We start from the raw sequence: 21,770 nt of genomic DNA, 5'->3' as shown, positions 1-21,770 counted from the left end.
GTCTGTTCCAGAGTAGCAGCCCCATGTTCATGGCACTTAGCCTGAAGCACCAGATCCAATCCAGCTACAAAATGTCTAAAATGTTCCATTTGGATGGCAGCATCATTGTAGCCTGGAAAAGCTTCCTGAGTTAGACGTGTGATTTCAGCTGCATAAACGTCTAATGTTTCTCATGGGAGTCTGGGCCTAGCGTTAACTCTGAAAAAGAGCTAAGTATTGCTTTCCACCAAAAACATCAAACTTTCCAATAGTTTCCCCATAGAAAATTGAGTTGCTTGTGGCAGAGAAATCCAGTTTGGTTGGAAGGATTGTGGCTAAATCATTGTCTGTTGTGTCAGCACAAGCTTTGACAGCTAATCCCCCCCCCCCCCCCCAAAAGAAATCCTTAGAGTAAAAACTCTCCTTGTCCTTTCCATCACCCTGAAATGGTTGGAGAAGATCCACTTTATAATATATCACTTTGTTAACAGCAGCAAGCTCTCGCCTTTCCTCTCACCTCTCCTATCTTCCTCCGAGTCTGACATTCTTGAATTATTGATATATCTTGAATCAGATATCAAATTTAATTCCTCTCACATTTTAGCTGTTTAGTCCATTTGTTATTCCACTCACTTGTAATTGTATAGTCCTTTCGTAAGTCTGTTTGGTTGCATAGTTTTGCATTTATTTTATTTTTTACAGGGACAGTGCACATTAATCAACCTTTTAGTAGAAGTTACCCCTTTTTACCCGCTAGTTCAGAAGACCACCCGGGAACATGCATGAACCCCAATAATCTTTTCCCAGGGCAAGTATTTCAGAGTGATTACGCCCTCTCATGGCGAGGAGACAATAACAGTACATCACTTTTTACACTAGTATGAAACATGTGCTGCCCTTTTATTCATTTTTTATGTGGAAGTCTTTCCCACTGCTATTGCTACAAATACAGTCAATAAACTTGCCAAGGTGGAAAATGCTAACTTTAGGAATGTGATATCTATCAACAAGTGACACGTGACATGCACACAGATGATAGATTGGACTGCCCGGAATTGGACTTTCTATCATGTTTCGATGAAGAGCACAAACACATGGAAAGGTTAACATACTCAGGGAGCATTATACTTGACAGATTAAGTTGTGCATCCGAAATGGCACCATGTTCCCTACCTAGTCCACTTCTTTTGCCACGACCCATATGGGTCATGTTCAAAAGTAGTGCACTATAGGGAATATGGTTCCATTTAGGATGCAGACAAGGCTATCAGGCTAACAGGAACCACATGAACCAGCTGTACTTTAACTGAAGCATTGTCATTTATTATTATTTTTTAATTATGCGCAAAATGGTAGAAAGAGGAAGGGTGGGAGAGAAACTCAGAGGTAGAGTCTGTGTGGCTGTGGGAGAGAGCGAAAGACAGAGAAAAAGAGATGATGAATTAGGGAAAAATGGGAGAATATAGGTATTTAAATGTCTAGAGGGCAGTAGATTGGGGTGCTGGGAAATCCAGGCAGAGGAGTGGAACGTGACCAACCACCTCGATTCGGGTCTTATGTAGCAACATTTGAAATTGTGTTTTTTACATTGGATAAAAGTAGAGTATCAGAGCTACAAATGATATGTCATACACTGCAGTTGAGGAACAATTGGACAGTAATTCTGCTTTGAAAGTGAATGAACTTTTGAGAAAATGGCCCTTGGATGTTTTGGTACACCTCCTGGAGAACTCTTCTTTGTCTACACATATTCAGCATCGTTTACACCCTCTTAAGCCTTAGCCTCACCCATCTCTTTAAGGATTCACATGTGAGGCCATGTGCTAAACAGAATGAGTAAGATAGTGTAGTAAACAACCAAACATTTCAAAACTAAAAATTGTGAAAGTCCTAGCCCACAATAAGAAAAACTCCAGGTTAAAATACACTTTATCTAGCCCTTGGCCTATATCCTAATCTGACCTTGCTGCAGGTTGTGTTGTTCTTCACATTACCATCTCTGGTAAACACACAAATAAAATCACAATTATTTGTCACAGTGAAATGTTTAATTCTATATTTGCATAGTAGCAATATAAAAAGTAGAAAGTTTCCAGATAAATATTTTATAATTATTAGATGATGCTTACCAAGACACTAGGGGTGTGCCGAGTAGTTGGACAAAACAAGTATAATAACGGATATGGGCAATTTCCTGGATACAGTTATGATCCTAGTATTTTTTTCGGGTGCCAGCAAGGATGTTTCTCATGTGTTAGTCAGAGAGTTTCGGAACCATCCTGTACTGTCTTTGAGTCACTCGTTTGCGTGGTCTAAATAACTCAACTGGCTTGATACTTGATACTGCTGCTGTTGATACTACTGCTCTGATTGGATAGAGTTAAGATCTATTTCTCCTCATCATTTCAGGATCACTTTTCTTTGAATGTTTTCGGTCTGATCATTTAGATTGTTACTGCCTGCTACTATGATAAATCACATTTCGAGGAAATTTGCTATCAAGCTATCAATGTGCGTAATATCTAATAAGTTGGGTAAGGGTAGGGAAAAAAGCTAAAATGCTAATGCGCATTCTGACTGAGTGACAGCAAACCTGGTTGCCTGCAACAAAATGAGGTCACAGACACACATATGCACTGACACCTTCGCGATGCTCCTAATCGGCATCTTTTTTTTTTTGCAGTGAGAAGGGAGATACATTTCCAATAACTATTTAGGCATATTAAAACCCTTCAGTTTTTTCTGATCACATGTATCATTCTATCCAACTGTCACGTGTCAATTTACAGATACGAATATGAGTATGGCCATATCAGCACACCCCTACCAGACACACTTGTCTAAATTGATGGGTCGTGAAAGAAATGCGATAACCACCCCCCAGCCACATTTAGCTAAGTGGTTGGGTCACTATTGTCTAGACACATACACATGTTCATGAAATACAATATATGGCCGTAATCACCCACAGACACACCTGGCTAACTTGATGGGTCGTGTAATCATCTGGCAAAGTGGAGTCTTTTCTTAAGACAATGAACCATACTCCCAACCCATATTACTAGCAATACAAAACTGATTGTCATAGCTAGCCACCATTTATGAAATGCTCTAGTATGTATCTACAGGTAGTTAAAGCTAACCAACTAGGTTCAATGTGAGCTAGCTAGCTAACGTATGCTATATCTAGCAATTCAAATGGATTAGCTAGCGAACCAGCAAACTAACGTTCACTAGCCAGCGAACAGTACACTTTAACTTGCAATGAAAATGACTTTCTGACAAAATTAGGAGCGTATAATTACCGGTGTACATGGATGAATGCTTTATGGCAGACTCGAACCCATTTAACTCAGTTTTGTTTGTGCAGCTTGTTTGGCCTGCGTTATGTCAAGTCACTCCGGTTCACATTGACTGTGTGCAGAAAGTAGTCCATCAAACCTTTTTCCCACTAATCTTGGTCCTATAGTGCCTGCTAAACTCAGGGCAGCAATGTTGTTGAGAGGAGTAGCAACACTTTTGCAGTTCTCCATGGATAACATTATATCTTTAAAAAAAGTAGTGGTAGCAAGGATTATCTACACATACTGCGGAGCTCACATTATAGACAGAAGCATGCTAAATGGCAGACCAATCTGAACTCATCTATCTGCACATTCAGCCCATCCATTATCTCAGCCAATCATGGCTAGCGGGAACGTTCCCTGTCTTTTTTCGTGGGTAAACCAACTAAGCTCGTAATTTAACAATTTTATTAGTATTTACAGATGACATCCTCATTTTTTATTAAGGCAGATGAAAGTTCACATGTTCCAGAAGCCATTTCTGCCAAAAAACACATTTTGATAAATAAATTACATTCAAATGCCACTTCTGTGAAGTAGTGACATGCGACATATGCCTAGCTTCCTGAAACGAGTCACAAATACACACAGACACACACACACAGTGGCTTTCTGAGGACGGGCGACATACTCACTCATCTGTTGAGATGGCTGACAGTCTGGTTATGTGGCACAAGATAAGTTGCTGGGGTGAAGTGCATCTTAAGGAATTTGCCGAGAGTCACAACCACCTGCAGCCAGTCTTTAAGATTGAGAGCTCTTATAGAAGGGCTGTTAAATCAACATGTAGAGGTTGTTCAAAGATGTATGGGAAAAATTAATCTATTCCCTTTAAACCTTAAAGGGATACTTTGGGATTTTGGCAACGAGGCCACTTCCCCAGAGACAGATGAACTTGTGTATACCATTTGTATGTCTCTGTGTCCAGTATGAAGGAAGTTAGAGGTAGTTTCCATAGACATCCAGCCATAGCGTAAGCACAACTAACTTCCTTCACACTGGACACGGAGATAAAAATGGTATCCACGAATTCTTCTGACTCTGGGGAAGTGGATAAAGAGCCTTGTTGACACAATTGTGAAGTTTCCCTTTAGACTGGAGGTGGTGAGGAAAGTCTGGATTTTCACACCTTCCTGCCATGAGTAGGAGCAAATAGCATCTGTGAACCTCAATTTGGATTGTTTGGAATAAATTCTGTGCTTTTATTTTGGAGGTGGCAAAAATGCTATTTTAATTGCAAATTTGTATCAGTCACTTTTATAACTGAAGTACCATAACATTACTGGAAATGTAACATGAACAATTATATATTATTCATTTTCCTCTCCTCCACTTGCAGTGAATAACCAAGATGACATGAGTGTCAAGAGTAGGCTCTAGAGTGATCCACCTCACCCAGCCTCCTACACCCACTTACCCACGACCCACTACACTGACCCCAGCTAGACTACCTCACCATGCCCACCACCGGCCTCCTCTGCCCTGGGCTCTGGGCCAAGGCTGCCCCTTGGTGGTCCCTTCACCTGCTCCTCTTTGACCTGCTCATCTCTGAGGCCCTGGCCAGCCCTAATAACAGATTCCCCCCTTCCACCAAGAGGGAGATCACCATCGACGGGGACCTGGTGATCGGCGGACTGTTCCCGGTGCATGAGAAGGGTGAGGGGGTGGAGGACTGTGGGAAGATCAACGAGCAGAGAGGGATCCAGAGACTGGAGGCGATGCTTTTAGCGCTGGACGAGATCAACGCAGACGAGAGGCTGCTGCCAGGCCTCAGGCTGGGAGCCCACATCCTGGACACCTGCTCTAAGGACACCTACGCTCTGGAGCAGAGCCTGGAGTTTGTACGAGCCTCCCTCACTAAGGTGCACGAGCCGGGGTTCATCTGTCCAGACGGATCCAACCCCATCCAGGATGATGTCCCTCTGGCCATTTCTGGAGTCATCGGGGGCTCCTACAGTGACGTTTCCATCCAGGTACGTTTCTCATAGAAATCCATTCATTAACTGGTTATGACTGTGTCCAGTTATTTCTATACCGTCTATGGTCCATACAGGTACCTTTACACCTCGTCATCTCACACCCCACCCATAGGAGTCTAAGCCCCCACCCCTCCAAACAGTTGAGGTTAAGGTAGGCTACCATTACCCACCAGCAAATAGGACAACTTAGTTTTGGTCAATTTCTTTCAGTCATCGCAGGTTCCGAAGCGAGCCTTGGAGGATGCAGCTATGCAGTCTTTTTAGCTATGAGCCACACAGTATTATTCACTTTGCACATTAGGTATCAGGTGTTGAATTAGTCTTTTTTCTGTGCCTATGCCTGCATATACCTGCTGGTAGATAGATGTGAGACGTGCTGGTAGATAGATGTGAGACGTGCTGGTAGATAGATGTGAGACGTGCTGGTAGATAGATGTGAGACGTGCTGGTAGATAGATGTGAGACGTGCTGGTAGATAGATGTGAGACGTGCTGGTAGAGGCGTGCTGTTAACGTGATATCAGTATTCAGGTTTAACGAGAGGCAGAAAGAGATGGAGCTAAGATAGAGTGAGATTAAATTCAGTTCTCGGCTTTCGCTGACAATTCAAAGCTCTCTGTAACTAATTGGTCCCAGCTGAGATGATGTCGTATTCCTGTTTCATGAGTCAGTACTCCAAATACTGTGTTTGTGTGTCTTCGTGTGTGTACATGTGTGTGTGTTTATGTTTATGAGTGGGTTGCTATGTCTGTAAGTGTCTACACTATGTCTTTAAGATGGTGTCATGTTGGATAGGAAGTGTAATATACAGGTGGAAAAACACTTTAAAAAAAAGAGAAGACAACATTTACCGGAAACAGGTTGCATCCCATCCCCACCTACCTCCACTTGCCTCTAGTTCCAGTTCTGTACATTTCGTTTGGCTTTGGTCGGGCTGGAATAATTATCCACCTGGGAGGCTTGCAGTAGCTGCCCACATTAGCTGTTTGAAGCTCTGCTCCTCTACGGCGTTTGTTCACAGAGACCTCTGTCACTTTGTCAGTGCAATAACTTCCGTACGCCACACGGAGAACTTTGACCTTTCTTGAAACCTATGAAGAGAAGCCCCTACGTCCTATACATAGCTACTTAATTAACACCTGTTCTCCACTCCCAGGGCTAACTGTAATTACCCATGATGCACTAGGCGTAAAGGAGAGGAGGCCTGTGTGAATCATTTAATAATTCAGAGACAGGACATTACACTGGGAGTGATGTTGTTAGGTAAGGATCATGTCAACGATGGACCTGATAGAGAAGTGTACAGTGTGCGTGTGTGTCTGTGTGTATTTGTGGGTGTGTATTGCTGATGATGAAGTGATCCCACAGACAGAACATGTCATCATGTGTTACAGCATGTCAGCTTCAGAATCCATTAGCACCATCTTATTCAAGACATGTAAGGATATGAATAAGATCAGAATATGATCGCACATCATATGAACTGTGACTTTACTATGCCTTTGTTAAGTGCCAATTCTCGGTGAAATATAGTTTGCATCTAAAATTGTACCCTTTTCCCAATGTAGTGCACTACCTTTGACCAGGGGCCATAGGAGACACAGACATAGTTCACATTGATGCGTCAATTCTGGAATGATTTATCAAGTGGAGTATTCCCTTTTGCCATGCTTCCTAGCAAGTGAGTTAAAGCGATCAAAATGATGAAGGAGCAGAACCCACATCTTATAGCAACTCTGTGTTATAACAAATCCCTTGATAGATGGCTCTCTGTCAAATGTGAGGCACAGTAGCTTGTGGATGCTTGATGATTAAGCTTCTGCTCATTAAGTCATGAAGTTAAATTGCATTGTACAGTTTATGCCTGATGAAGACTGAGGATATTGAGTCAATCAATAGTTGATCAAGGGGATTGTAGCTAGGACAATTGAACTATATGGTCCATAGAGGTGGGATCTAACAGAGAGAGTTCTGTTCCCTTCTTAAAGAATCCCGGAAAAGGATCATTTATAATGTAATCCCACCATAAATAATACGGAGTTAAAATGACTGTTCCTTTGGATCATTCAGTAAGCATGTGTCCAGTGGATCTGCATTCTTTTTTTCCCATTCTGCATTCTGTATTGAAGTCGATTGAACTTTTAAGGTCTAATTAATGCTTTTGTTCAGAGCTTGCATAAAATACATTTCTGGGGAAGGTCTATACAGATATTCTATATTAATTTGACCAGTTTCTCACAGAACAAAAAGTATTTCGCAGCAACAGGAAATGTGAATATTTATGTGGGTTATAATGAATGTAAATTTTTGTGCATTTTTTTGTTAAGATAAATCAACTCTGGCATTTTAAAGTGGAAATTACAATCTTTAGAAGGCTTTTTAAACCTCAAATACACTACAATTTGCATGTCCTGCCACATAGTGATCAAATGAAAACAGTACACCTGTAGTTCTCTGTCTGGTAGAGAAACACCAGACAACACAGCAGGGATTGTATTATACACTTCGGTTGAGTCAGTTGAGACCGCAGCAAACACAAGGCCTCCCTACTGAGAGAGTAGAGCTTTATGGATCTGCGTGGCCATCTGTGGCCCCTTTTGTGGTCAATGACAGTCAGTGACAGGAAAGCTGAAAGCGACTGGATACTTCACCGTGATTGGGAAAAAGAGCCAGTCAGGGATACTTTACAGGACTGTCGCACACAAAGGTTTGGAAAATGTTTATTTGTCACATGCTTCGTAAATAACAGGTGTAGACTAACAGCAAAATGCTTACTTACGGGCCTTACCCAACAATGCAGAGAGAAAGAAAATAGAGAAATAATAGAAAAGTAATAATATGTCAAAGTAATAATAAATACACAATGAGTCACAATAACTTGGCTATATACATGGGGTACCAGTACCGAGTTGAAGTGCAGGGGTACGAATAATTGAGGTAGATACATATAGATGGGAATAGAGTGACTAGTCAACAGGATAATACAATAAATAAAGTAGCAGCAGCGTGAGTTAAAAAAGTTAACGCAAATACGGTCAATGCAGATAGTTAAATAGTTAACCAAATAGCTACCCGCACTAAATATTTAGCAATCTTATGGCTTGGGGGTAGAAGCTGTTTAGGGTCCTGTTGGTTCCAATTAGAATACATGATAACTGTACTGTCATAATGCCATAGGGGTTCAAGGTTCTGTTGGCAGTGACCTATAGTTCCAGGTCCCCTTCATTGACTCACTCCTTTGTGAGTAGTGAGGACTGAGGAGCCTGTGGTGAGGTTTGTCGGAAGGAGTGCGGCTGCTTACGCACTCAGTCCCACTGTGTCTCAGAGGCAGAATTGTGTGTGTGTGTGTTTTTTTATGCTGACGTACTCTGTCCCACTGTATTAGAGGACGGGCACCACCAGGGCCGGTGGAATGACGCCACTGGAGAGCTATGGCCTTAGAGATACAATATAACACTCATCTATTCAATTCTGTGATGCTGTCTGCATCCTTCAGAGGAGCTGCTTTGCTTTTCCCATCTGTGGGGTGCAACAGGGCCACAGAGAAACTGAGAATCTTGGCAATGGACCTCTCCACCTGACTGTGGTGGGGGGAAAGACGCAACGACACTGCCCCAGTCTAGATGCCCGTCACTGGGGCCAAGGGCTGCCTGTGAGGGGGTTGTGTGATGTGCTGGCCATCTGGTGGTGCATGTATGCATGGGCGTCAGGACCAGTCATTCACAGCCTCCGCACGGTGGGATTTGGGACACATCCATAGGCTATAACAGGAAACTCAGACGGAGAGCACATGGGACGGCATCCTCCCCGTTTAGATGAGCTGTTTTTTCTCTCATTGATGTGAAAATGCTTTATCGCCATCTGGGATGAGGCTGGGGGCAAAGCATCACTGATGACTAAATTACACTTAGTTCAGGTGACAGATGATAGGTAGCTGACAAGTTTAATTGCATACTGGAAATGATGCTCTTTAGGCTTTATAAATTGTGCTGTTGCTTAACAACCACCACAAGTAGAAATTGAATTTGTGTGGAATTTACTTATGCATGGTGCAAATGATAAGGATATACCCTATACATTTCATAGTGTATCAAAAAAGGATTCTCTTTATATTAGCTATGATGCTACTGTTTACCCACCACAACTAGACATATAATTGTACACGTGATGCTTATTGTGGTCAGACTTGTATTTCTACATGTTCAGCACATTCCTTCTACTTGACAGAGATGTCTACTAAGATGTGTCTGTTTGTTTACCAGTCCGAGCATTCTGTGGTCGTGCTTTGTATTCAGACAGAAGGCTTTGCGTGAACTCCTCACAAAACAACACCTCACTCCATGTGAATATTCTACAAAGTCTCTCTATTTTCCACCTTAAATAAACCTCAGATATACCAGCCCCATATCTGCAGGGTGTCCTGTAGATCAAAATAGGAACATAATTGCACGTGAAAATTCAATGTCTTAGAGCAGGTGTTAGATATCAATCCATAAATTCAGCAAATTAGAAAAAGAGACTCGGCACACCCAATCACATTACTAAAATCTATTTTAGAACTCTCATAACTTGAGGCAATATGAGTTGTTTGAGGAAGGAAGTCCACTGTGATTTGGGGTGTTGTTATCTCAGGGTGGATAATAGTAATTATGAGGTAGATGTTGGAGTGTAGGGGCTCGAATCACTCCGTAGTGCTAAAGTTCCGTGTCGTAGCCTGATTGACATTCAAATACAATGTTCCTGCATTTGCAGAGAATGCATTCACGGTAAACACTGCATATGTCAGCTAAATCTGAAATTACCTTTCAATTTCAATCGCACTACAGCGCTGATCTTCAGCTCTATACGGATTGAATCGAGCCCTAGGTTTAGAGTGTGCTATAGTATTGTATAAGTGTTGATTATGTGTCAGAGTGGCTAGGAAGGTGGATGAATCTCTCACTGTGTGTGTTTGTGTTTCAAACTGAGCTGAGCATCACACAGAGATTGCAATGCAGGGTAAAAAATACTTCTCCTTTGGTGTTTTTCATGTGCGGTATCATTGCCATCTCCCTCTCTCCCTTCTTCCCTCCCTCCCTCCTCACCTCCTCCCACCTTCTCCTACCTGAACCTGTGATTTTAAAACTGTACATTTTTGCCAACTGCGGTGAGGCACGCTAATTAGTGCGGCAGAATGTCGTTTAGAAGTGAGGGAAACAGTGGAGGTTGAAAGAAGTGGGATTCAAGAAGCCCATGCGTACCACACAGAGACAGGCGTTGTTAATGCCAGACAATCTACGTATATCCACGTGCGCTCACACAAACTCGCAGGCACGCATACACACACACACACACAAACCTTGTATTCCTCCCATTTCCCAGAGAACTGTTATTTTCTTTCTTTCCTTCTCTCTCACAAGGTGACATTAAATAAATAAAACCTCTGGGTGTTCCACACTGCATTTTGAATGTAATTATATGCATAAATATGCATGACAAGCTTATATCCTCTGATATCAATTATGATGAAATAAAAATGACCTGGAGTCGTTTCAGACTTTTTTACAAATGCAATGCGGGAGAATGGGGAGAAAATAGCATTACACAGGCTCTGCAAACAAATGATGCAGAACAATGTGTTTGTGTTTGCATGTGTGTGTGTTGGGGTGTTTTTGTGGTCACTCACTCTGAGCCTTGCATTGTTGTTGGTGTGGAGGACATTTTAATAGAGGTCATTAACATGTGGTTGATTTGGCTGTGGGTGACTTCCTGGTAAAGAGCACTGTCAGCCGATCCAATAACATCTCACAGGCTGCGTCTGATTGTGTGTGTGTATGTGTGTGTGTGTGCCAGTGTTAATTTTGCCACTCTTTTTACATTTAGTCTAATCTTAGTTATTTTAACTAATAGGTCACTAAGTTTTTGTCACATTTTTAAATAATGATTTAGTCTAGTTATTGTCAAAATGGCAAAAACAGTTGGTCATTTTAGTCAACTTAATGCCCTTTTAGTTCAGTCAAATGTTTATTGCCTCATTAATCTATCGTAAACATAAATCACTGACTTCCATGTGCACAAACATACATAGCCTTGTCTTACCAGCATATGTTTCGGCATAACATTCCATGATTCTCTTCCCAACAGCCAAATTCAATTACCTGGTATGATGGTGCATTGATCAGTTATACAGTTTAAAGCTGAATACGATATTTGGTTACAGAAGTGTCATTGCTTATGGATCTCTACAGCTTCGGTCCAATAACAAATCCTTTAAAATGATGTCAACACATACTGGAAGAGTTACTGGCTAGCTAAAGTGGCTAGCTTAGCTAACAAACTAGCTAACAAACTAAATGTTGGTCATGGTGCGCATGACCAGAATGATATATCGAAGAACCACCAAAGGCACACCCCATTTCTGTTAGAAAATGTAGAAAGGGGCGGAAAGGGACCGTTTTTCATGCCCAAAGTCAACATTTAAAGCAATTTCAAATCTCAGTTGTTGAATAGTTTCTATTGAGCTCAATATTAAGATGACAAATAAAAATTCAACCCACAGAAAGCTGAGACCAACAGTAGTTGCTTCCAAAGCTATGTATTTCCCATAATTGGATATAGAAACGTTATACAATTAGAAGGCTTTTTTCTCTCTCCCAGAGCACACATCAAGTGGCTCATTCAACACAACAGCAGGCCCCAGCAAGACAGGCCTCAGGGAAACAGGCCCAGGGTCTGGGAAGACACTTTCATTACAGAAATAATGAGGATAATGCACTCACTTTGAGTGAGGTGGCCATACAATGAAGGTTGCCCGCACTGATGTGACCAATTAAAAATGTAACTCGCAGAGCCAAGTCAAAGGATCGCAAAATGTGACTAAATGGTTGCCGTCTGGAGCCCTGCCGCTTGACATACTGTAGGTATATTGTAATCAACGTTCTGTCATAAGTAGTGGTCTGATAGGTTGCAGCAAGCTAACTAGCCAGCATTATCAATCTGTTATTACCTGAGCGTATATATTGGAATGATGCGCTTTCAGATGTCTCTTGAGGTTGGTGTATTTTTCCGTCAACTTGTGGGTGAAAGGCAGTAATAAACAAAACTTCTCAGTGGAAACGTTGCATTCGGTCTTGTTTGAATCAAGACAATGAGTAAAGTGGCTCCAAACATTGGCCCTTTTTCTACCGGGAGCTTATACTACCTGAAGAGTAGCCATGGGGTTTACCTTTGTTGCATCAATGATTTGTTGCCACCAAATTGGAGAGCAGATGCCGGTTAGAGAGGTGACTAGTGAATGAGAAACAAGATTCTCTGGTCTGATGAAACCAAGATGCAACTCTTTGGCCTGAATGCCAAGTTTCACATCTGGAGGAAACCTGGCATCATCCCTACAGTGGAGCATGGTGGTGGCAGCATCATATTGTGGGGATGTTTTTCAGCGGCAGAGACTGGGAGACTAGTCAGGATCGAGGCAAAGATGAATGGAGCAAAGTACAGAGAGATTCATGATGAAAACCTGCTGTAGAGCGCTCAGGACCTCAGACTGAGGCGAAGGTTCACCTTCCAACAGGATAACGACCTTAAGCACACAGCCAAGACAACTCAGGAGTGGCTTCGGGACATACCCTGAATGTCCTTGAGTGGCCCATTCAGAGCCTGGACTTGAACCTGATCGAACATCTCTGGAGAGACCTGAATATAGCTGTGCAGCATCGCTCCCCATCAAACCTGACAGAGCTTGAGAGGATCTGCAGAGAAGAATGGGAGAAACTCCCTAAATACAGGTGTGCCAAGCTTGTAGCGTCATACCCAAGAAGACTCGATGCTGTAATCGCTGCCAAAGTTGCTCCAACAAAGTACTGCGTAAAGGGTCTGAATCCTTATGTAAATTAACAAACATTTCTAAAAACCTGTATTTTGCTTTGTCATACAATCTTGTGTGTAGATTGATGAGGCAAAAAAAATAAAAAATTGAATCAATTTTAGAATAAAGCCGTGGAAAAAGTAAAGGGGTCTGAATACTTTCTGAAGGCACTGTATAATAGGGTGGTTTTGAACATGATGAACCAGGCAAAGCTGAGCACCATGGTCTTAGACAATGGGTACACAGCCCATATTGGCCATAGAGATTGTCATAGAGAGAGAAGGATTCAGATAAAGAAAAAAAAGTAACAATCTACAAGGTTCACATAATCTCCTTATCAATCAAATGATTGTCATATCTGACATTGACTGACAGTACACAGTTGATTTGAGTTTGTGTTTTCCCATGGTAGAAAGCTGTATGTATCATTACACAAGGCAAGACCCAAATGCAGACACAGGAGGCAGATGGTTGGAGTGCAAACTAAAAAAATTATAATGGATTTTATCAAACAAACTATGCTACATTTTATCTCTGGGACCCTCAGGATGACAAATCAGAGGAAGATTACTGAATGCAAGTACATTATTTACCTTCAGGAGTGAATGTATAAAACCAGTTGCCGTGATAAAAGTTTTGTTGTGCACTCTCCTCAAACAATAGCATGGTATTTCTTCACTGTAATAGCTACTGTAAATTGGACATTGCAGTTAGATTAACAAGAATGTAAGCTTTCTGTCTATATCCTGGGAAATGTTTTTGTTACCTACAACGTCATGCTAATCACATTTGCGCACATTAGCTCAACCATCCTGCTGGAGGGGCAATGATCCCGTAGAGGTTGAAAAATATATTGAAAGAATTTGACCCTGTACAGGAACAGTAACATACATCCATGATGTTTTCGTCAATTTGACACGCAATTTGACCTTGTTCTATATAATTGTTTTACGGTTTGTCCTACAAACCAGATGCTTTCTGCACATGAATGGTGCAACCATGCTGGTCACATAGATATTCGTATAATTTCTCTATGATTCTCAGACTGAGCAGCATAGATCTGAAGTAAATTTGAACCACAATTTGACCGCCGCAATTTGACCGCCGCAATTTGACCTTGACCTTGGTCTACAGTGGTTCCTCCTTTAAAAGTTGTGAGCTTACACCGGGGGACTCAGAGGTACCCAGGTACCACCACAAGGGGGAGTTAGAGCACTCATTATGCATTTGGGTACCAAGGTTTTTATATGACCAATCATATCGAGTGGTTCCAATGAAGAGATTGATGCGAGCCACCCATCCCTGGTGACTTCCTTCAGTAAAGATGGCTGACAAAACATGGGGGAAGCAATTGTAAGTAGTTATAATGTCATAACGAGTCAAGCTAAAAATATACAATTGAGAGGAATATGTTAGTTAACCCTTTCACACGTACCATCACACGGGTGTGATTGTTCTACAGTGGTCCCTGAAGCGTACGATCACACCCGTGTGATTAGAACACTCATTTAGAATGCTCGTTTAGAAGGGCAGTTTCGAATGACGCAACAATCAGCATTTGAGCTGGCCACACTTTTTTTCAGAAACTATTTACACAAACACAGTCCTTACAAAGTTATGTCCAGAATGTCAGCAGTTTATTTTGGGATGCAATGTTCAGATATTCACAGAAGTATATAGCATAACACAATCATCCTAACCGGAAAAATGTAGGCTACATTTGTCCTAGGGCTAACTGAGGAAAGATTGACCCAACACAAGCAGTCATATTTTCTAACTCTCAGCTGACATAAACTACAATATGAATTAGCGAATAGAAATTACTATGTATAATTAATCACATCACGGGTGAGCTCACCATTGATCGAAATAACTAGGTAAAACACTTTATAGAAATCGAAAGTAATCCGACGATTAGTTTCAGTGCACAGCCATGCATTTTTTCCTCACAGAAACCGAAGATAATAAGAGAAGACAAGATGAGTTTGGTCTGTTTGTAGTATGCATGTTAAAGGGGTTTGTCATCTACCGTCGTTCACATCCCACCATTAATTTCCGGAAGTCCTCAAAAAATGTGTGAACTCTTACTCACCTTATTTTGTTATTACATCTTTGGTCAAACAGACGTGAAACCCAGAATTCATTGTACGTCAACAAACATGGCTACACAGCTGGAATTAGCTTAGCTCATCATAATCAGTACAACCTTCAAAAAAGTATTTTACACACATAATATGTGCCCATTACAATCTGTGCAAGAATCGGAATGCATGATTTATCATCGGTAATTGAAAACATGTGAATAAAACCGTTAAATACAAAAATAATTGCCACACAAAACATTTTCTGATAGTGATTTATTGATACAAGTGGCGCGTGCCGGCAGTCATCCACGTTACCTCCCACTCTGCGCCAGTCAGTGTTGTTGTTTTATGTATGTAGCTAGTGAGCTAAGCTGTAGCATTAGCAATGTCTTTCAAAAGGAGACAACTCACAAATGTGGAAATTCTGGAGATTTTTTTAAAACAATGAGTCTGAGTATGAAAGTCAGGAATCAGATTCTGACAGTGAGGAGCTGCCCCCCAACCTTGTAGCCATTGAGAACCCTGAATCTAAATTTCCCTTGTCCACTGACGAAGTACCAGGTCCCTTTGAAGATGCTGGTGGTGATAGAGGCAGACTGACAGTGGATGAAGTACAGGAGTTCTGTGGTAGCTGGAAGGCCACCAGTTATTTCACCCCTCCTGGCCCTGCTGTTTGATTTGACGAGTCCCAGTCTGGAGTGCAACGCCTCTTGCCATTTCCAACTGAGGCAGAGTGCTTCAAGTTGTTTCTGACAGAGGAGCTGATGGGAAACATAGTAGAGGAGACCAATCGCCATGCCTTTGAGCTACAGGAGAAGAGAGAGCCAGGAGTGAGGGGGAAACTCGCTAAATGGGTGACAACCACAATTAGTGAAATGTATACCTTCCTGGTGACAGATCCTATGTTTGCAACTCCCTTCTTTGCCACCCTCTTTTCCAAGGCCGCTTCCTAGTTCTGCTGCGATGCCTACCTTTCGTCAACAATGCTACTGCCATCCTAAGTGACCCATTATACAAAATAAGAAATGTTCTTATCTGCCTGACATCAGCATTTGGTCGGGTCTTTGTGCCATACAAGGACCTATGCATTGATGAGTCCCTGATGTTACGGAAAGGTAGGCTGGCGTTCCGTCAATATATTCCCTCCAAAAGGCACAGGTTTGGAGTCAAGTTCTTTGTCATGTGTGACGTGAAGACAGGATTTGAACTGTTAAGGAGTGTACGTTAGCATACAAAAGCTGTCCTCAATCTTCAGCTCCAAAAATGTCCAGCTCCAGTTATGATATTGGCAAATAATGTTTGTGGTTTCTGAAAGCACAGAATAAAGAGGAATTATTCATTAGAATACAATATCAGGATATAGCAATAAAACAATACTACAAAGAAGTAACATAATAAACACTGCTATAAAAATAATATATTGCATTGACAAAATCACAGATTTGAGTTATAACAGTAAGAAACTAACTTTTGAGCTACAAGGGGGCAAGGCAGGGCAGAACAGGGCTATGCTGAATAGACCAAATTAACAAACCATGGTCATATTTTTTATGTATTTAACTAGGCAAGTCATTTAAGAACAAATTATTATTTACAATGATGGCCTACACCAGCCAAACTCAGACAACACTGGGCCAATTGTGCACTGCACTATGGGACTCCCAATCACAGCCAGTAGTGATACAGCCTGGATTTGAACCAGGGTGTCTGTAGTGATGCATCTAGCACTGAGATGCAGTGCCATAGACCACTGCGCCACTTGGGAGTCATAAGGGCAGGGTAGCTTCAAAATACAACACAAGCTAATAGTTATCTGACACAACTAGCATTGTTTTACAGAGCTAATAGAAAAATGTAGCTACGTAAGCGCGATTCACTATAACACCATAAAGGTTATAAAATGAGTAACGTTACCTCACGTGTCCGCGGTTTGTTTGATACATTTCTATTTACTCCTCAGATTCCCTAAAATGTAATCAAACTGTAATATTTATTTCAGAAAGAAGTATGTTCAATAGGAAACCGATCAGGTGCGTAATGTCTTCATGGCACGCAAACACACATTTCCAAGACTGTCTTTCTACTAAAAGTGATATTTCTTATTTGTTTTTGAAGTTACAAGCCTGAAACCTTGAACATAGAACATAGACTTGAACATAGACTGAGCCAAACATTTGGCTCTACATTTGGAACAGTTGGGTCTATCAATTCAGGGGAAAAACATATATGAAAGAGAACATTCTCATCTACTGGAAAATACATTTTAGGAGGTTAAAATCATATATGTATTATCTTGATGTACTTACAGTACTTCATTTACTCTGAACATAAATGGTGTAGGCTGATTTGAACATAAGGTAAGGGTTAAAATGGACAGGGAACCAATAAAAGCAAGTGTTTTTTTTATTTTACTAGGCAAGCCAGTTAAGAACAAATTCTTATTTACAATGACAGCCTACCCCGGCCAAAACCTAACCCGGATGACGCTGGGCCAATTGTGCGATGCCCTATGGGACTCCCAATCACAGGCCAGTTTTGATACAGCCTGGAATTGAACCAGAGTCTGTAGTGATGCCCCTGGTGCTGAGATGCAGTGCCTTGGACTGCTGCGCCACTTGGGAGCCCACCAATTAGTATAATGAATGTTGGCTACAATATCTAACGTATTGATTGAGTTTGTCATTTGAACACCAAGATCAATTTATTCTAATTAACTTCAATTATGTGTTTTATTTTGTACTTTCTTTTTTAACTAGGCAAGTAAGTTTAGAAAAAAATATTTTTTACAATGACAGCCTAGAAACAGTGGGTTAACTGCCTTGTTCAGGGGCAGAATGACAGATTTTTTGACCATGTCAGCTCAGGGATTCAATCTAGCAACCTTTCAGTTACTGGCCCAATGCTCTAACCACTAGGCTACCTGCCACCCCAGGTAGCCATCATGATATGTTTAGTTCTTTCAGTGGATTCATATTTCAGTCGACCCTCTGCTCCTGCTCTATATTCAGCTAGAAGGACATGGAATGGACTTACGCAGTTGTCCAGAGGGATCATTGCATTGCGCCTGTCTAAATAGATCATATTTACTCCATTTCCTCTCTAGAGACAAAGTGTGCCTGCTGCTCCCCCAGGCCTGTGGTCTACAGGGTGTTTTAAATGGAACTGTCAGAGTCGGTTAAGACCAGGGTTAATTTCAGTTAACTCCATTGAGAGTTAGAAAGATAGCCCATCCCCTATCTTTGCCATGATCACGTCTGTGACAGCATGGGCAGCCCCATTGAGGTTTTTCTGGTAAGTGCGTCCTCTCTATCCAACTCTATGGTCAGTTTATAGAGGCACGCTCTAGGGAGACGCACTCCACAGTATGTTAGCGTTACACTCACCATACTAACTGGTCTATTTGGTCTCTCCAGCTTGTACAATGTCCGTCCACTTTGATGCCCTGACGTTTATTTATGCAACAGTGTCCTTGAAATGAAATACCCAGATATGTCTTGGACAAAATCGCTCAATCAGCTGTAAGCTCCCAGATGCCGTCCATGGGACTGAAGGAATGTTGTCTACAGTTTAGGCAATAAGCAGTACATTTATTTTGAATCTATTGTAAGTTAAGTCTTATTTTTCTCTTTCAGACACAAATGTCGAGACTTCTGTAGGATCATGCTCTTTAGCATCTCATACTGTACATCTGATTGAAGACAGCACAATGTCCAATCATATCATACCACATAAACAATTGGGGCCACATATGTGCTCTGAAAAAGTAATCAGTGTCAGTGTTGTAGAGAATTAGAGAACGAAAAAGGCCACATATTTGCTTTGAAAAACATACAGCTGAAACACAGCATTGAAATACTTGTATTTTATGTTCCACAGAACATTGTTTGTGTAAGGATGTGCATGACGTATCAAATACTGGATTAATTTCCCTATTTAAAGATTAATATCTGGCTACTTAAATTCTCATGAGCTGGAAACTGGGAAGCGAATGAAGGCTGGTGAAAGAATGGGAATCTAAATGTGGATAAGTGTGAAGAGAAACTGTTAAATGAGCTCCAAGGGAATGGTAGGGCTATTGAACCCTCTAGGCATCGTGAGGTGCCTGGGAGACAGTGCTCGTTAGTTGCAGTAGTGTTAGAACACACATTGGCACAAACTCAGAAACCCTGAGGCGGACAAGGAAAGCTGGAGAGATGGAGAACAACATAAAATAAAATGTCACATACAAGTGTTTAGCAGATGTTATTGCAGGTGTAGCGAAATGCTTGTGTTTCTAGCTCTAACAGTGCAGTAATATCTAACAATTTCACAACAATACACACATCTAAAGTAAAGGAATGGAAATTAAGAATATATAAATATTTGGGCGAGCAATGTCAGAGCGGCATATACTAGGATACAGTACAATAGGACAGAATACAGTATGTACAAATGAGATGAGTAATGCAAAATATGTAAACAATATTAAAGTGACTAGAGTTCCGCTATTGAAGTGGCCAGTGATTTCAAGTCTATGTAAATAGGGCAGCAGCCTCTAATTTGCTAGTGATGGCTATTTAACTGTCTGATGGCCTTGAGATAGAAGCTGTGTTTCAGTCTATCGCTCCCAGCTTTGATGTACCTGTACTAACCTCGCCTTCTGGATGAAAGCGGGGTGAACAGGCAGTGGCTTGGGTGGTTGTTGTCTTTTTGACCTTCCTGTGACATCGGGTGCTGTAGGTGTCCTGGTGGACAGGTAGTTTGCCCCCGGTGATGCATTGGGTAGACTGCACCACCCTCTGGAGAGCCCTGCTGTTGCGGGTGGTGCAGTTGCTACACCAGGCAGTGATACAGCCCAACAGGATGCTCTCAATTGTGCATCTGTAAAAGTTTGTGAGGGTTTTAGGTGCCAAGTCTGTGTGGGTGGAACATTTCAGTTTGTCAGTGATGTGTACGCTGAGGAACTTGAAGCTTTCTACCTTCTCCACTGCGGTCCCGTCATTGTCGACAGGGGGGGGTACTCCCTCTGCTGTTTTCTTAAGTCCACGATCAGCTCCTTTGTTTTGTTGAATGTTGGGTGACAAGTTATTTTCCTGGCAAAACACTTGCAGGGCTCTCACTTCCTCCTTGTAGGCTGTCTCATCATTGTTAGTAATCAAGCCTACTACTGTTGTGTCATCTGCAAACTTGATGATTGAGTTGGAGGCGTGCGTGGCCACACAGTCATGGGTGAACAGGAAGTACAGGAGGGGGCTGTGCACGCATCCTTGTGGGGCCCCAGTGTTGAGGATCAGTGAATTTGGAGGTGTTTTTCCTACCTTCACCACCTGGTGTTGAATGCTGAGCTATAGTCAATGAACAGCATTCTTACATAGGTATTCCTCTTGTCCAGATGGGATAAGGCAGTGTGCAGTGCGATGGCGATGGCGATTGCATCGTCTGTGGATCTATTAAGACGGTAAGCAAATTGAAGTGGGTCTAGGGTGTCAGGTAAGATAGAGGTGATATGATCCTTGACTAGCCTCTCAAAGCACTTCATGATGACAGAAGTGAGTGCTATGCTGCAATAGTCATTTAGTTCCATTAGCTTAGCTTTGCTTTCTTGGGTACAGGAAACAATGGTGGCCATCTTGAAGAATGTGGGGGCAGCAGACTGGGATAGGGAGAGATTGAATATGTAGATAAACACTCCAGCCATCTGGTCTGCGCATGCTCTGAGAACAATGCTAGGGATGCCGTCTGGGCCGGCAGCCTTGCGGGGGTTAACACGCTTAAATGTCTTACTCACGTGTTTAGTTTGTCCGGGAAGCAAGACATCAGTGTCCACGATGTGGCTGTTTTTCTCTTTGTAGTCTGTTATTGTCTGTAGACCCTGCCACAGATGTCTTGTGTCTGGGACGTTGAATTGTGACTCCACTTGGTCCTTATACTGAAGTTTTGCCTGTTAGATTTCCTTACGGAGGGAATAATTCAGTGGCGTGCCGTGGGCCTGGGGCCTGGGCCTTCAGTGAGGTCCTACACAGTCCCACCCGAATTAATCCACCTCTTATTACCATCATTATGATGTCATGGCTGTAGACACTATACATTTAGACAGAAACGCAGTATAACCAGGCGTTGCGTCACCTTGAAATTGACATTTTTATTCAGAGAATTGCAGGGGAAGAGTACAATACAGTACAGTTCAACTAATAGGCAAGAAAATAGTCGAGTGCAACAGAGTTATATTAATATTCTTCTTCTATCCATTTCTGGTCCACAAACTTTGAGCTTTAAGTCCCCCCCAAAAAATACAGTTCCTGTTTACCCAAAAACATGACACAATCAATGAGTCTTTTCAATATTTCCCTATTTTTCTTCACATTTTCATTGTGCAGCTCCGTTGCCCTGCGCGCTTGTTCGTTGAACTGTAGATCCACTCGGGTGTCCCCTAAAGGTTTCAAAAGCACCATTGCTTGTAAGTGGCCAGCCGTACTTTGGTGTCTCGTTGCTGCCTTGGTTAGACAACTCAAGTTTGCAAAGCCAGTGTGGCTCCAAACACCAAATCGATCACTTGCAAATAA

The 21,770-nt window shown here is 41.9% G+C and overlaps 1 protein-coding gene across 1 annotated transcript in view; it reads left to right on the top strand.

Annotated features, from left to right (window-relative positions):
* LOC109900890 (metabotropic glutamate receptor 2) overlaps positions 1-21,770 on the top strand; it is a 58,562-nt gene that overhangs the window by 17,821 nt on the left and 18,971 nt on the right. The window contains exon 2 of the mRNA XM_031825192.1: positions 4,663-5,296. Within this exon, the coding sequence (XP_031681052.1) occupies positions 4,781-5,296 (516 nt within the window). The 5' untranslated portion in view covers positions 4,663-4,780. The remainder of the gene's footprint in view (positions 1-4,662; positions 5,297-21,770) is intronic.

Source organism: Oncorhynchus kisutch, linkage group LG1 (genome assembly GCF_002021735.2).
Source record: "Oncorhynchus kisutch isolate 150728-3 linkage group LG1, Okis_V2, whole genome shotgun sequence".
NCBI lineage: Eukaryota > Metazoa > Chordata > Actinopteri > Salmoniformes > Salmonidae > Oncorhynchus > Oncorhynchus kisutch.
The sequence above is the reverse complement of the archived record's forward strand: the minus strand, read 5'-3'. Positions and strand labels throughout refer to the sequence as shown.